The sequence below is a fragment of the Tupaia chinensis genome, unplaced genomic scaffold, assembly GCF_000334495.1.
Source record: "Tupaia chinensis unplaced genomic scaffold, TupChi_1.0 Scaffold140548_1, whole genome shotgun sequence".
Taxonomy (NCBI): Eukaryota; Metazoa; Chordata; class Mammalia; order Scandentia; family Tupaiidae; genus Tupaia; species Tupaia belangeri.
Window position 1 is genome coordinate 1,120,971 of NW_006200423.1, and position 17,519 is coordinate 1,138,489.

The window sequence follows — 17,519 nt, forward strand, 5'->3', positions numbered from 1 at the left end:
CCTGTATTACAGATGAGGAAGCTGAGCATCAGAGGGATTAAGTACTGTCCAAAGTCACACAGATAATAGGCAGTGGAGCAAAGACAAACCCAGGTCTGTCTGATTCCAAAACCTATACCTTTACCTAAGGCCCACATTCTACCCCAAACTCTCTCCCCTTCAGTCCCAGAGGTTCCAGCCCATTTGAGCAGATGTTCTGAAAATCTCTCATCTGTTATGAATTGCTGCCAAATCTTTATGTTGGTTCTACAGTTTCCAATATGAAAACTGCTCTATTTTATGGAGAAAATAGAAAAGTCACAGTTGCTTAGTTGTTCTGAACTCTATTTGCTAACATGACACCATTTTCTGAAAGTAGCAGACCTCTTCTTCCCTTCCCTTTTTTCCTGCAAGTATTGTCTGTATTCTGTTTATCATACACCTCGATTATTTTGCCTTTACCACTAAGTGAGAGAATGACAATTTGATTAGAAAGGGTTGAGCTGCTGAGCCTTTCAATGAACTGAGCACACATTCTGTTCAAGTACATACATGTTCAGGGTGAGGTAATTAGTTAGTGAAGAGCCCATGCCCTGACTCCTTCCCCGGGTATTGACCATACAGATTCCTCCTTTTTACATGTCCTCCGTGTTTATATGGATAGCTGTTACTGATTTACCAGGAACTTGTACAAAATGAGTGGCTTCACGAGTGAAAGTTTTGGATCCTGAACTAGACGGAGACCATCATCAAGGACAGTAGCGATGCCTTCTGACTTTGGGACTATTACATTCTGCTCGGACATAGCTGTGATTACTGTGAAACTTAAACAGTTAGATGGTCAGCAGTGGGCCGGTATGAATGCTGTTTGTAATCAGGACCAGGTATCACTATAACTCCCATGAAACCATCAGTACTTGACTACAATAAATAATTCAGAGAACTCACAGTTGCATTACACTGTGAACTGAACATTTAAAAATAAATTGAACTATTAACCTGAGATGTGTAAAACCTGTTGGCCTTTCACATTAAATCACTGTGGAAAATGTTTTGGTTTTGACCTCAATTTTACTCTGTAATTTGATTTCTAGAATATCATATTTACCCTAGGCATTTTCTCTAACCTTCGTTTTCTTAAAATTTCTGTATTTTCTACTTATAAACTCGTTTAAAAGTTACAATAATAACCATAGAATCAACCACTTTGAAAATGTCAAGTACTATTGGGTCACTGGAAAAGGCATGATGCATGTGTCGTGACTTTTCCAACGACCCAATAGTAGGCACATCTTGACCCAAATGAAAGGTCATACATTTATGTGATAGTAAATACTTCTGGAAAAAAGCCTTTGAAAAAATATCTTTGGAAAAACAAAAATGGCAGAAATTAACATTCATTGAATTTTAATATATAGAAAGGGTTACCATATTTTCTCTGACTATATTAAAGTTAATTGTAAATGTTTTTAAAAGGAGACGCTGTAGGAAACATACATAAGGACTTATTTCCTGCTATTTTCTGAAAAATGTAACCTTAGCATTAGCTGAAACAGTTACCTAAAATAGTTTTTTGACAATAACATATTATGTAGTCACAAACTTTTCTTTTTTTCAAGGACCTAACAGGTTGGAGACTAAGTATAAAATATTGTGTAGCAATCAATAAGGACACTTTTGTATAATTTTTGCATGCATTTTTAATACTTCAGAATTAGACTGAATTAAATGTTCTCAGGAAATTATTTAGTAGCAAATGTGAGGTCTCTAGGTTAAAAACAGCAGCAATAATAATACAGTACTCCAATTTTGTATATTTTTTCTTAGTTTTTTGTCATATATCTAAGAGACTAAAGTTTATTCAAATTCACTCATTAAAAGAACTTTAAATGGGTCAGCTGGGTGGTACAGTGATAACACACTGCTCAAGTGATGCTGAATCTATATGGAAGACCATGGTTTTGGTTCCCCAGTTGACCTGTACATGGGTGTGAATGCCCATGATCCTAGCAGGCTAGAAGAGCAGGGTGATTATGGTGGGAGATCCTGTTGAGGGTACTTGTTTTTCTCTCTCTCTTCTTCTTTAGCTCTGTTGTCTCTCACTCTCATGAAATAAAAAAGAAGTAAAGTCTAAAAAAATTTTTTTAAAGAACTATAAATAAAGACTAAGTGGTCAAATCTCAGTTTCAAAAGTACTGATTTAGTTTTTTAAAATGTGTTTCAGATGTTCAATATGAAACAAATTATGGTAACATTTTTGAATCAAGAGTAGAAATACTGGATTGGTTATATATATTACTTGAAATAAAGTTTATAGAAACATTTAATTTAGGATTAATTGTTTTATATAGAATATCTGGTTTATCCTGCCCTGACAATTTTTTTTTTCAAGGTATCAAATACACACCGGACTTCAGCATTCTATCATAAGACCAACGCAACCCAACTGTTTACCTCTGGACAATGCAACTCTACCTCAGAAGCTGAAGGAGGCTGGATATTCAACACACATGGTTGGAAAATGGCACTTGGGTTTTTACAGAAAAGAATGCATGCCCACCCAAAGAGGATTTGACACCTTTTTCGGTTCCCTTTTGGGAAGTGGTGATTATTATACACACTACAAATGTGACAGCCCCGGGATGTGTGGCTATGACTTATATGAAAATGACCATGCTGCCTGGGACCAAGACAATGGCATCTATTCCACACAGATGTACACTCAGAGAGTGCAGCAAATCTTAGCCTCTCATAACCCTGCAAAGCCCATATTTTTATATATTGCCTACCAAGCTGTGCACTCTCCACTGCAAGCCCCTGGCAGGTATTTTGAGCACTACCGATCCATTATCAACATCAACAGGCGCAGGTACGCTGCCATGCTTGCCTGCTTAGATGAAGCAATCCACAATGTGACCCTGGCTCTCAAGACATATGGGTTCTATGACAACAGCATTCTCATTTACTCCTCAGATAACGGTGGCCAGCCCACAGCAGGAGGAAGCAACTGGCCTCTCAGAGGCAGCAAAGGGACATATTGGGAAGGCGGGATCCGGGCTGTCGGCTTTGTGCACAGCCCACTTCTGAAGAACAGGGGGACAGTGTGTAGGGAGCTCGTGCACATCACTGACTGGTACCCCACTCTGATCTCACTGGCCGAGGGACAGATTGACGAGGACATTCAACTGGACGGCTATGACATCTGGGAGACCATAAGTGAGGGCCTTCGATCACCCCGAGTAGATATTTTGCACAACATCGACCCCATTTACACCAAGGCGAAAAATGGCTCATGGGCGGCAGGCTATGGGATCTGGAACACTGCAATCCAGTCAGCCATCCGGGTGCAGCACTGGAAGCTGCTCACGGGGAACCCTGGCTACAGTGACTGGGTGCCCCCACAGGCGTTCAGCAACCTGGGGCCCACTCGGTGGCACAATGAACGGGTTACCTTGTCCACTGGCAAGAGTGTGTGGCTCTTCAACATCACAGCGGACCCCTATGAGCGGGTGGACCTCTCCAGCAGGTACCCCGGCATCGTGAAGCAGCTCTTGCGGAGGCTCTCACAGTTCAACAAAACCGCAGTGCCGGTCAGGTACCCCCCTAAGGACCCCAGAAGTAACCCTCGTCTCAACGGAGGAGTCTGGGGCCCCTGGTATAAAGAAGAGTACAAGAAGAAGCAGCCGAGCAAAAATAAGGCTAAAAAAAAGCACAAGAAAAGCAAGATAAAGAAGAAAAAACAGCAGAAAGCAGGCTCATTTCCAAATTGCCATTCAGGTGTATCTCATGGATAAGAAGTAATTTCCTAGGTCCAGCAGATGGCATAATGGTTAAGTCGCTGGACTTCCACATGACTGGCCAGTTCAAGTCCCAGACCGGTGACTCCAAAGTGACACTGGGCACATGTGTGTGCATGCCCAAACTCCTGAGAGGAGAATTGGAGAGAAGGAATTGCAGAGTGGCCATCTTCCCCAGAAGGTGGGAGTGATTTCTCACTTTGTCTCTAAGGTGAGGGCATGTGCCCTATAGCAAAAAAACTCTCTAAAAAATAAATAAAATAATGAACTTCCTGTTTAGTTAGACTTAAACCAGCCCTTACCTTTTCTGGTTTCCTAGCTAGACAAGCACATTCGGCTCAGTAATATCACTGCCATAAGTGTCAGGCTTGTCATGTGTCACTCCAGAGACTGCCAGCTGGCCACCACATGGAAAAGCCTGTCCTGTTCTGTGCCAAAGGTGTTCCCGCTGGGGGCCACACATAGAGAAGAATGGAGACGCTGCCTTCTCTCCTTCTTTATAAAAGGCGGCTAGTCATGAGTTCCACTTCTGTGTGTCCGTCTTGTGGCCAAATACTGTGCTTTCAGGTGTGGGTGAGGACTGTACCCTGCATGGGGAGCAGGCTGATTTGATGGACGTCCCAGGGTAGCACAATTAAAACTGCCTTTGATAGAGTTTCGTCAAAGGTGGTGTCACCTCAGTGGCCTTGAGAAATGTATTTTCTTAGTGAATTTGTGTATCTCTGTCATTTGACACTTGGATTTTTTAAGCAAATTCTGTTTGATGTTTCACGTCTTTTCCTGTGAAAATAAGCTGCTGTTCTCTCATGTGAACAGCTTGCCCCTCATTTTGTCACGCATGAGGGAATGACAGATAAGAACGTTGGAGCACACTGCCAGAAATGAATGTAACTATTTTCTAAACACTTTAATAGAGTCACATTTCAGTATAAAGTGCATAATTTATTTTTCCAGAAAAAAATATTAATTATTTTTTGTAAAATGTTATGCAAATGACTTGTTTTATTTTTATTTTCTGCATACCATTAGAAGAGTTTTATTTCATTTCTTCAAATTACCAAGCACTGTACTACCATCAATTACTGTAATACTTTGTGAATCCATAGATGATAAAAAGGAAATTATTCAGAAAAAGTTATAATCATTGTTCAGCCATTATTTTGAATGTAATAAGAGGAATATATTCCTTACAAATGACTTGGAAGTCCGGTGTTTGTGCAGAACTGAGACAACTTTATCGTGTCTATCACGCACTATTTATGTATCTAATTATTAAAATGATTTATTTTATGGCACTAGCAAATCCATTGTGGCTTTTCTGATCTAACTTCTAGATTAAATTAGATCACTCATCTTCACAAACAAAAAAACTTTAGAAATAGGCAATTCAAGATACATATTTTTTTAACCATAGTAATATAATTTTGCAAATAAGAGATACTTCCACTTGACTACTGCATGGAGAAAGATGTTACTTATTAATAAATATTTATAATGACCTGACTCTTATACAAAGTAGATACTGTGAGAATACAGAAAAATGGGGACCAGCAGTTAGCGTAATGGCTATGTCACTGGACTCCCATGTAGTCGACAGCAGTTCAAGTCCCAGACCCAGTGGCTTAAATTCATGCCGGGTGTGTGTGCATGCATGCCCAAGATCCTGAGAAGAGAATGGAGGAGAAGGGATTGTGGCATGGCCTTCCCCCCTGGGGGGTGATTTCTCGCTTTCTGTTTCTCTGTCTCTCTCTTGTCTTCCTGGCGAGCGCACATGCCCTATAGCAAAAACCTCTTCAAAAAAAAAAAAGAATACAGAAAAATGAAAAATATGGATCCTGGAGTAGTTAAAAATCTAGTTTGGAACTCATGCATAGACACAAGATGAGGGGGATTAAAGAGTGTTGTCTATAATGAAGCATATCATGGGTTATCACTGAGCAAAGTGACATGGTTTCTGTAGACCTTGGAGTCTGGGAGTTTTCTGCAGGTGGTGTCCCCTCCTAATACAGAGGCCTCTAAACCTCATATTTACCCTTGAGTCACAAATGGCTGGAGCTCTGACCTGTGCAGTTGCAGCTGGAATAGGAAAGTGAGTATGGGGTGTGGCCACGTGCATGAAACACACACGTCAGAACTCACAAGACTGTCTGCCCCCCACAGTATCTGGAAATGTGTAAAAGAATCCATAAACGAGTACTGCAATTACTAACAAAAATGCACAGAGTTATTAAATACTTCTAAAATTTTATTATCTCTTTTCCAGACTATGTAGTTTCATTTGATTTGTAGTGTAAAGAAGTATTTCCTGAAGTTTATTATTTTTTTTCTCCCAACTGTATCTCTTAAATCTTAAAAATCAAAGGAACATTGTCAGTGCTCTTTCTTTCTCCATGACGCATGAAATGTTAATGTGACTTACAATAAATTCGAAAGGTGGAGTCGTGGGCCCAGCTGCAGTGGTGCAGGCAGCAATGACATCGCTGCACAGCATGGAGACCATACAGGCAGGCTCCAGGTTCATGCCCCAGTCTACCTCATTCCAGGCATGCCCACTAGTGTGCATGTAGTCTTGGCCAGCTGCAGATCTGGGAGGAGGACCACAGTGCAAAGACCTATTGAGGGTGTCTCTGTATCTGTCTATCTCTCTCTAGCAGTCTATCATGAAGAAAATAAGTATAAACTAAAAAAATAAAATAAATAGAATTATTATACTGAAAAAGAATTCCAAGAAAAAACATATGTTTGGAAATTGCTTGGCTAAACAAAATGAAATGGGTTGCTTTAGAGAATGCATACTTTCTTCAGTTTTTGTTTGTTTGTTTTTGCCTATAGGGCTCATATGCTCATCTGAGAAAGACACAGTGAGAGAGAGATAGAGAGAGAAAGTGAGAAATTGAGAAAGCACCCCCCAAGGAAGTGGCCACACCACAATCCCTCCTCCTCCATTTGTCTCTCAGGGTTTTTGACATGCACACACACACACCTGGTGTGATTTTTCAAGCTGTTGGGTCCAGGATTCGAACCACACAGTCAGCCATGTTCGAGCCACCCTAGCCTTCACAACACCTTCTGACCCTTTAAGATTCTGTGTTGTAATTCCCTAAAAGAAGGACGATTTTATGAAGTATTATCTAACTTAGTTCACCATAAAATTCTCTGTAGCGCATCATACAGGACTAGGGTTCTAAGGAACAGGTTTTGAAAATTGCTAGTGTAAACAAAGAATCTTCCAGAAATTGCTCACAAGACCAAGAAATGGGGTAAAGACATAAATTAGGATGATGAAAATTAACTGCCACTGGAGCCCAGTAGATATTACCTACTGTGATGTGATTTTAAGTTTTCCATAAAGGACTGTAACTTTCTCAATGCAAATATATCTACCCAGTTTTCTACCTCGAACTAGCATCACGGATGTTGCTCACCATTGTAGAAAGAATACCTACCCTCTGCACAAAGGCATGATTTTAAAAATATCTCAGTATTTTGCCTCAAAGAAACTAAGAACTAATATAAAAGTTATGTATAAATAATGATTAAAAACGTTTGCATAATGTTGTCAGCAAGTCACTAGGTATTTCAAGATGCCTGGTTTCTGCTTTCCATTTCTCGTAGGATTTCACTGTTGGAGAGTAGAATAGCCATCCCTAATATCATTCCTAACACTAACAGCAGTGATGTGAAATGCAAGATTTTATAGCCCCATAAAAAAAGAATTCTAATAATGTAGAGTTATACAACCAAAGTGTTACAGAAAAAGCCAAGCAAAAATCATATGAAATTGAGATCAAATTTTACCTATACATCATCTTTAGCACCTAACAGGGTAGAACATGATCATTCTAACTCTACTTTGAATATTACAGAATGTATTAGCTTTAATGAGAGTTTCCAGGAAGGGGTGGTGGAGGCCTAAATTTGTGAATAATTCTTTTGTACCAAGTTGTGAAAGGGAAAAAAATCATCTAACAAACGTCAATGTTTTCATAGAATTATGAAGTCCAATGGATTATAACTCACATCGTTGAGTATTTTATTACAAAGTTCTACAATTTGGCAGGCTAAGAATTCTGCCTTTGTAAAGATAGTCTTTTCTTGAGCATTTTTCCAGTTGCAGTGTGTCTGTGGCATTGACTGAGTCATTGGTTGTAGATGGCATTGTTACTATGTTGCATTTGGGAATTAGGCCGATTTGAACATAGTTATAATTTAAAATTTCTCTTTTGTATTAAGAGGTTTTTGCCTTAGGGTGTGTACAGTCACCTGAGAGTGAGAAAGACAGAGACAGTGAGAGGAAAAGAGAGATATGACCCCTCCCCCCCACCCCCCAGGGAGATGGCCATGCTGCAATCCCTTCTCCTTGGGCATGCACACGCGTCTTGAGTGTGTTTCAAGCCACTGGGTCTGGGACTCCAACCATGTTCAGCCATGTGGGAGTCCAGCAATGTAACCGCTATGCCATCTGCTAGCCCTTGATTTGAAATTTCTTTACTCTCACATTTACTATGATCCTATAACACTAATCAGGTGGTTTATGCAAGTTTAGATAAAATAAATCCCAATAATTTTAAAACATCTAGAAAAATGCCACAAGCTCATTAGAACATCTACCCATTCATTCGCTCTTTGCGGAAATTCTCAAGCTGACACTAAGTGGGGAGCATCTTACGTCATGAATCAAAATAAATAAATAAAATTTGTCTTTTAGAATAAAAATCTAAAAACCATGGTTCAATATGATCTACACAAATCCCTCTAGAAATAATGCTTTAAGAATTAAAGTTGTGGGACCAGCAGTTAGCGTAATGGCTATGTCACTCTTCTCCCATGTAGTCGACTGCGGTTCGAGTCCCAGACTTGGTGTCATAAACTCACGCTGGGCGCATATGCATGCGTGCCCAACATCCCAAGAGGAGAATGGAGGAGAAAGGATTGCGGCATGGCCATCCCCCCTGGGGGGTGATTTCTCGCTTTCTGTATCTCTGTCTCTCTCTGTCTGGCTGGCGAGCGCACGTGCCCTATAGCAAAAACCTCTCCAAAAAAAATTAAAGCTGCTTCCAGCTTGAGAACTGTGAATGGCAAAATCATCAACTGATCTTCTAAATCCTACACCATGAGAAAGATTATTTTAAATAATTGAAATTAAAAAACAATCTTGATTTCATTTAATATCTGAAATGATATATTTTTCATGTCATCATCACTAGAATTTCCAGAGGCTTCCTTTGGCCCAAAGTACAGCATAACTCGTCAGTCATGCAGACTTAATACAGTTTCTAATACTGTCACTAACGCTTTGCTATTTTTAGCTTTTCCTGATTGGAATAATCCCTGCTAGCACCTATGAGGTAGGTAACCACAAGCACAAAAATTCCTACATCTTTACTAGACAGCAGTAATATCAATAAAACAGCACAGCGTTTCTATGAAATTCTTTTGTTCCTGTTTTGCTCAAGCCTAACAGTTCACACAGTATCTAACATTTGGTTAGTAGCTCACAGGGTACCCTGTTCTCTCCCGACTGGGAGCAGCAGCAGCTGTGGCTGGGTAGCCCTGGGGACTGAGGGGAATGGCTAGGAACAGCTTTCTCTCATTCTCCCTTTGGCTCCCCACCTGCCTGTGTGCTTCTCAGCTTCTGGGCTGTCGGAGCGGCTGCTTTCTTCCTCTCACGTGCCTCCAGTGTTCCACACAGAGCTGGGCACATTGGTGGCCATGTCCCAAAGTCTCCACCATTGGAATCTCTGCCCTCCAGAAGTTCCCAGCACAAGGGTCAGAGGTGTAGAGCTACGCTCACCTCCTGGTGACATGAAGGCAGGAAGCCTGCCTCTAAACCTTAAAGGATCTCGGATCAGGGTAGGGAGGCGACAGGGATCAGAGGTAAGAAAGTGTTTTCACAGAAGTGAGACGCATCTTCTGTAGGGTCTGAACAGTCAGCAGCTACACCGTCCAAAACTTTGGTCCAGCTTTAGAACCAAATTAATGCAATGGAAGAAACGGGACCTGTTCAGAGCCCACCTTCAGAATTCTTTTCTATTCTCCTGCGTAGAAGAAAGAACAATGCAGACCTAACGCATCTCTACCTTCCCAAAGCCCAACTCTGAGAATTTCTGGACCCCTTCTTTTCTTGCCTGGAAGAAACAGTAAAAACCAACAGCACTATCTGAACTGCTTGTGCCAAACCTATCCCCTAGTCCTGGGCCAACAATCATCTTCGGATCCTTTCAGTGTGTCTGCTATTGTTTCTTGTTGCCTTTCCTCAAACAGGAGAGCCACCCTTCCCTCCCTTCCTTCCTGAAAGAAAAGGGGAAACTTTGCTCCCTAGTGTTTTTTAAAAATATTTATTTAATTTAATTTATTATTATTATTAACTTTAATTTTGCTATAGGGCACAAGTGCTCACCAGGGAAAGACACAGAGAGAGAGAGCCAGAAAGCGAGAAAGCAAGCTGCCAGGTCTGGAACTTGAACTGCAATCAATCATGTGAACACCCAGTGCCTTAACCACCAGGCAATCTGCTGGCCCCTGCCCCTTAGTCTTTTGCAATCTTTTGTAATGTATGTGAATTCTCTCAGGAAGAGAGAGGGGGAAGACTACCCTTGAATGCAAGCATTTGACTTTGAAAGAGAACAATTTTATTACTCTTTGAATGAGAGCAAATAGTTCCATGTCAAGCATCCTGTAACATTTAAGGCTTTTTTTTTTTTTTTTAACCCTGGTGCAAGTAATACTTGCTCAGAAAGTCCTACCTGTATAGAAACATAAAAATACTACCTGCTTGATATAATATATACCACATATCGTATTGTTCAATTCACATGGAAAAAAGGGCCTAATTTACTTGCTTGATATTTTAATCTTTTTTAAAAAGTTTAATGTATTCAGGGACCAGCAGATGGTGTAATGTTACGTTGCTGGACTCCCATGTAGTCGACTGTGCTTTGAGTCCCGGACCAGGGACTTAAATTCATGCTGGGTACATGTGCATGTGTGCCCAAGATCCCAAGAGAAGAATGGAGGAAAAGAGATTGCAGTGTGGTCAACCCCTCCCCCCCGTGTGTGTGCGTGCGTGTGTGTGTGTGTGATTCTTTCTTTCTGTCTCTCTGTCCCTCTCTGTCTCTCTGGCAAGCTCACAAGAGTTTATCCATTTATTTATTCTGTGAGAAAAAGAGAAAGAAAGAAAATCAGCACTCCTAACAGGGTCCTGATGTTCTGATCCAGCCCCAGCCTCAGCCAGCCCTGGGTCATGGGCACACCATGCCCAGAGTGTTCAGGGGAGGTCTCTATACACCCACTGGAACCTTCCCATGTGGGTCACACTCACAGAGCCCTGAATATTACAGTTGCAACGCCATCCCTCCCTCTCTCCCTCCCTTTCTCTCTCCCTTTCTTCCCTTTCTTTCCTTTCTTTTCTTTCTTTCTACCATGTTAACAGGCTTGCAGAATTATGGGGACCTAAATATCCACCCCCATTACGTATTATCAGTGGCTACCACCAGATGGCATGCTAGTATGCTTATTTCAGCTGGCTGAAGCTTACTGTAGTTATAAATTTTAATGGTTCAAATCCAGTTCAAATTAAGTTATAAATGGAGGCATGTGAATAATTATACTTAATAATAAGTGTAATCGAATTTACATGTGCATTTAATTCACAATTAAGTCATCAAATAATCCCAATCCAATTCAATGCCTATCAAGAGTACCAATAAGTATAGCTTAAAAGAAAAGTCATGGGTCCTAGTATATGGCTTTCTGATTAATGACTCTCTGCTGAGAAAACACGATTCCCCTGAATGTCTCTTGATTCTCATCATTTCAGTCACGGTCCCTATGTGTCTCTGCACTGCCCCACCACATCCCAGCATTCCCTCTGCCTTTTCTTCTCTTCCAGCTCCTCAGGCTCTTTTTTCTTCTTCACCCTTATTTTGTCTTCTCTCTTCTTCAGTAACTCTAATCTGTTTAATATTAAAAAAAAAAAACTAACCAAATTTTTTGAAGTTTTTGAAATTCATTAGGGTCTCTGTACCCCTTTACAAAAAATCTTTAAGCCAACTTTTATGCCAGGACTCATTTTTCCAAATAGCCAGTTATATTTTAACCTAAGAGTGATAAAAAATTGTTGATCCAAAATTATTATCTTGACCTATATTCAAAGATAATGATCATATTTCAACAGTAGATAATTTTGTTTACTATTAACAGAAAGATTTACAATTTGTGTATGTATTCACATATTTCATTATAATCACATTCATTTGACTTATGGTTTCTAGAACTAATTCCATTTGTTAGTGAGTATTAAATAAGAAAACGTGTTTGCAGATCAAACATTTATCTTGTTATATTTCCTAGTGGAAAAAAGCATATACTGACAGGAAGTTAATTAGTTTAAAGTGAATTCATGTTATTAACCTGCACAATAAAGTAATAAACAAGGCCCTGTTTTGTGTATTGTGGATCGTTAAAAGTATTTTGTTTGTCTGAACTGTCCTTATTTTGATATACATGATTATTTTTACAAGTGAAATACATGTAAAATTGAATTTAGCTACTTATAAATAAAAAGATGAGTCATTATTTTCTATTAAATTGCATTAACCCTTTCAAGCAAAAAGTGGTTTATTAAATGACATTCTAGTAACTTTAAGGTATTGATGCATTTGTCATATTACCTAACTTCCACTGTGTTGCAGGAGAATTTTTGTAGCCTGTGTTTTGAATTATTCTTAATTGTCTTAAGTAAATTGACTAACAAGTTTGAAAAAACAATACCTATTTCATGAATTAACTAATTTCACCTCTAAATTTCACTTAGTCATTTCTCTTCAAAACAAAGGTAGGTCCAGCCTGATGGTGCACTCGGTAGCAAACTGAACTGCAGTGCTGGAAGCCACATGGCTGATTTTGGGATGGGATCCCTGGACTGAATGGAAACGTACCAGGTGCATGCCTTGTGCTGAAGATACTGATGAGCTGGAGGGCCAAGGAAGGGTATTGCATCATAAGACCCTGTCATGAGGTGCTTCTCTCTCTCATGCATGCATGCATGCTCTCTATCCTAAGTAAAATAAACTTTTAAAAATCACGCTTTCTTTAAACTTTGGGTTACTAATATATTTTCCTTTTCCTTCTAAACATCTTTCAATCATGTTTTCTGATTTATTGGGGTTTTTTTTTCAATTTATAAAAACATCTGTGTTTAATCGATGTGAACATGATCTAATTTCCTTATAATTTTTTATTAATGCTGATTTACTCTATAATTTATTTGTACTTTAAAGCATCTATCTCTTCTGACATTTATCATTAAAATCCCTTCGTAAGCAAGCATTTATTGAGCAGAGGCACTTCATCAGTTGATTTGGAAGTTGTGTGTATTCACGAAATACCACCAAATGAAACCTTGAAAATGGTCTCTGAAGTTGCTCTCCTCTTCTTTTATGCTAAAACTATGGTATGAATTATTTGAATGCAAAAATATACATTTCTGAAACCTGACTTCTAAATTCTACTATCGCAATTTTGTAGGATGAAAGAATGCAAACACATTGACTTCAACTGTTGCTCATATGATAACTAACATCCTTTTATCCTGAAAAATGTACTATTAAATGCTATTATGATGAGTATTCCTTTTGAAAACGTTGAAGTATGCTTTGAGGCCTGAGTCTACTGTGACTCTCATACAACATGAGCAATAGGATCAAATGTGTCATGGAAAAATCATTCACAGTTCTCGCTTCATGTTCATGGCATGTGCTGTCTTTGAAATTCTCCAGTAGTCAGAAATTACACCAGTATTACCACATGAATTTCATATAACTATGTGCGAAAAGAGAGAACATGCCAATTACCTCAGAACATCAATAACTTCATTTATTTCTTTCCCCTTTCCTAGGCCAGACAGCCAATTTTGATGTGTAAGAGAAAGAAAAATAGGTAGCTAGAGGCTTCGCATTGTTGGTGCATATTGTCTACAGAGAAAAAAATACAGAAGTTTTCCATTAGATCAGGTTTGGTTTTTTTGTGTGTGTGTGGAATGAGGAAAATGAGAACTCTGTAAGAAAGCTGTGTGCCCTCAGCTAGCCATTTGTACAGAGGATTAGCTTTCTACGAAAACAGGCTGGAGCAAAACAAAGCAAGACAGCAAAAGGCAAAATTGATTCCACAAGTCATAATATCTTTTAAAGAGACATTTTTGCTATAGGGCATATGCATTCACCTGAGAGACAGAGACAGAAAGACAGAAAGCAGGAAATATTTAAAAGTAGGTGTCACGGCAGATGGAGTAATGATTGTGTCACTGGACTCCCACGTAGTCGACTGCTGCTTGAGTCTCAGACCCAGCAGCTTACGCCTCACACTGGACATGTGTGTGGACATGCCCAAGATCCCAAGAAGAGGATGGAGAAGGGACTGCAGAGTGACCACTCTGCTGAGGAGTGATTTCTTGCTCTCTCTGTGTCTTTCCAGTGAGCACACCATCCTACAGCAAAAATCTCTCTCTAAAAAAAAAAGTAGGTGTCACTAATCCCCTGGAGTTTTGCACCCTTCATGGAGCTAACCCGAGTCTCATGTTACCTTTGGGCTGTAGATGGTTAACAGAGCAGCAAACAATAAAAAGCCTAAATCATTCAAATGATGAGTTCAAGCTCTCCTCTCCCTTCCTTCCTCTCAATACATCCCATTTATTCTCTCACTGGAGAGACTTACAGCCAAGGAGAGTTGTTGAATGTGTTTGTTTATAAAAATATGAAGTGACTGGTGCATAATTACAATAATAGAGTATTATTATTGCCAATAAAAGAATGATATCGTTATTGATCATGGTCGGTAATAAAAGTACAATTACCAACAGACCTATTTAAACATATATCATGGTTAAACGTGTTATAAGAAGCATTAGAGTTAAAGTCATTAGAGTTCACAGCAGATGTGAATGTTTTTGAAATAGCTAGAGGTGACTCTAAAGTAAGCCCAGGAGAAGTCAGTCGGAATTACTGGGAGACAAATTTCAGCTCGGTATAAGCAAAAACTTTCTAGCAACCAGTGCTGCTTCTGGTGAAATGTGGCATTCTCTGAAGATATTTTAGTGTGTCCTGTTATTGAAAAAAATTGAGTGGAAGTGGAATCATTGTGTGTTAATAAGAACTGGCGAGTCAGCCAGTGTACTGCTGTGATCACTTGTCTCCAAAGCTACCTCACACAAGCAACAGGAAAAATGAGCTCCTGATCTCCCAGCCCAAGGAGCCCCAAGATCATGTGCAAATATATCTACATAATCTATTTCCTGCAACTCATTAGAAAAAAAGAATGGCAGTTTTGTACCATACTCAGAAACCTGTGAGAACAAGGTCAAAGTTCTCTCCTCTGAATGTAATTCAAAATTTTTTGCTCACGCATTTTTGTAAATGGCGTAAGCCTTATCCAACTCTCTTCTAATCCCATCTCCAAGGGAGACAAGGCCACTCCTAATAACGATTTACTTCATTTTGTGCAGTTTTTCCAATTATATTGTCCTAGCATGAGAAGATGGTCCTGTTACCAGGCAACCAAATGTACAATTCGTCTCCTTAAAATCTAACTGCTCACATTTCCTTGGTGTTCTTGGCTGACCTTACTTTTGTGTCATTAAAATGTAGCATTCTGCAGTTTCCCTTTCTTATTCTGCCTGGTTTTGTTATTCTCTTTTTTTTTTTTTCCAACAAAGACTTGTTGGACCATCCTCTTTTCCTTGGATTTGTTGCCAATTTATTTTTATTAATTAACATACATTACTCCATTTTAAAAGCCGGACATTTTTCTCGTCTCTTACATATGTCTATCTCAAAAATTTCACCTCCATTTGAAAAAAAAATAAGGATCAACTTCTATAATTTAAAAACATGCAATGTGGGCCATCAGATGACATAGGTGGTTACATCGCTGGACTCCCACATGGCCAGTCGCGGTTCATGTCCTGGACCAAGTGACTTGAAAATCACACCAGGTGTGTGTGTGTGTGTGTGTGTGTGTGCGTGTCCAAGATCCTGGGAGAAGAATGGATAAAGAATTGTGGCATGGTCATCTCCCCTGAGGGGTGTTTTCTCACTTTTCCTTTCTTTGCCTCAGTCTCTCTCTGTGGCAATTGCACATGTCGTAAGGCAAAAAACTCTAAAAAATATATATAATTGCTCAAAACCTCAGTGAATGTTCCAAAAAATTTAAGTTGATCAATATATTGCATTTTTTATATAAACACTGAAAACTGTGGTGAGCAATAGAACATTTTTCAATTTTTTTTAGATTTCTGCCATCAGGCATTTGTGCTCACCAGAGAGAGACAGAGAGAGAACATGAGAAATCTCCCCACAAGAAGGATGGCCGTGCCGCAAGCTCTTCTCCTCCATTCTGTTCTTGGGATCTGAAGAATGCACGCACAGGTGCCCAGTGAGATTTTCGAGCTGCCAGGTCTTGTACTGTCATCAATATATCAAATTGCAGTTGACCATATGGGAGTCTGGCACTGTAACCACCACACCTATTCTGTCCCCTACAACCGCCTTTTAAGTCTCATAAAGAATCAAGTTTACTGTAACACACTTCTTTAAGTTGAATATAATTGTTATTATTTTGGATGTTAAAACTGATACATTGGGAGCTCACAGAAGAGGTTCTTTGTCTTTTTTTCATGCCACCTCAGATAAGTCTGAAAACATCTTTGTTTCTGATAACATCAGATATTTCGAGCCTATCCTTATTTTTTTGATCTGAACACAAGGAGTCAGTTATGCTTCAAGGAACCCTGGTTCATTAGAGAGGTAAGAATATGAGCAGCTATAATGCTGACATTACATTGAATATTAGACTATTCCAAGTGACCACAGGGGGGCAGGAAGAGTGATACCAGAGCGACCCAAGAAGCGTCTGTTTGAATCATTAAAGCATGTTGAACATTCGAAAAGTAAACTGTGTTTACAAATCACACAATTCTGGAAAATCGTTTAGTTCTCTCAAAGTGATGGAAATATTAAGAGGGTAAAATGGTTCACAAAAGTGAAATTTTATAACAGCGATTTTTCTTAGCATATTGAAACAAATCATATGCAGTCATCAGAATTTCCTGGGAAAGAACAGCAAATGGGTTAACAATAGTGCTTGCCAATAAAGAATTCTTCTTGCTCTCTTAATGTATTTTTCACCTGAAGATTGTAACCTGAAGACAACTCATTGGAGTTTTTTTCCTCTCTGCAAATGATAGGATATTTAAGTAGATGAGTTAGAAAAGAAGTCAGAGGGCCTATTTTTTTTCATATTTTGATTAATTTAAAAATATTAGGAAATGAGTGAACCAAGATCTCAGATAATGCTAAACTTTTGTGGCTATAATTCATATCCCGTCACAAGATAAACACTTGTGTTTTTATAATCTATAATTGTTAAAATCTAAGCTTTCAAGCTTTCATCATATGAGTGTTCTGGCCAAATGTACAATAAAAAGTGAAAGGTCAAATACTATGGAAAGATGTTTATATACTTTTGCTCCTGAATAATAGATCAGGTAATGGCCATTCCCAAATAAATTTCTGGGGAATATATCCTGAAGCTGTATTTTCTCCATAGCATAAGTCTTTAAAGAATTATTTCTTTTTCAGAGTATGGCTTTGTACCTTTATGAAAAGCACTGCCTCTCACTCTAATTCCTGTTCAGTTGGGCAATCATTCACATGACATGAACGTTTGTGATAATCTCTCCCCAGAGAG

At 39.2% G+C, this 17,519-nt stretch overlaps 1 protein-coding gene and 1 long non-coding RNA gene across 2 annotated transcripts in view; one reads left to right on the plus strand and one right to left on the minus strand.

Annotated features, from left to right (window-relative positions):
- ARSJ (arylsulfatase family member J) overlaps nt 1-3,857 on the plus strand; it is a 51,340-nt gene extending 47,483 nt beyond the window's left edge. Inside the window, exon 3 of the mRNA XM_006162794.3 lies at nt 2,372-3,857. Coding sequence (XP_006162856.1) covers nt 2,372-3,773 — 1,402 coding nt within the window. The 3' untranslated portion in view covers nt 3,774-3,857. The remainder of the gene's footprint in view (nt 1-2,371) is intronic.
- Nucleotides 1-17,519, minus strand: part of LOC102482621 (uncharacterized) — a 234,343-nt gene that overhangs the window by 129,044 nt on the left and 87,780 nt on the right. The gene's annotated exons all lie outside the window — the stretch shown is intronic.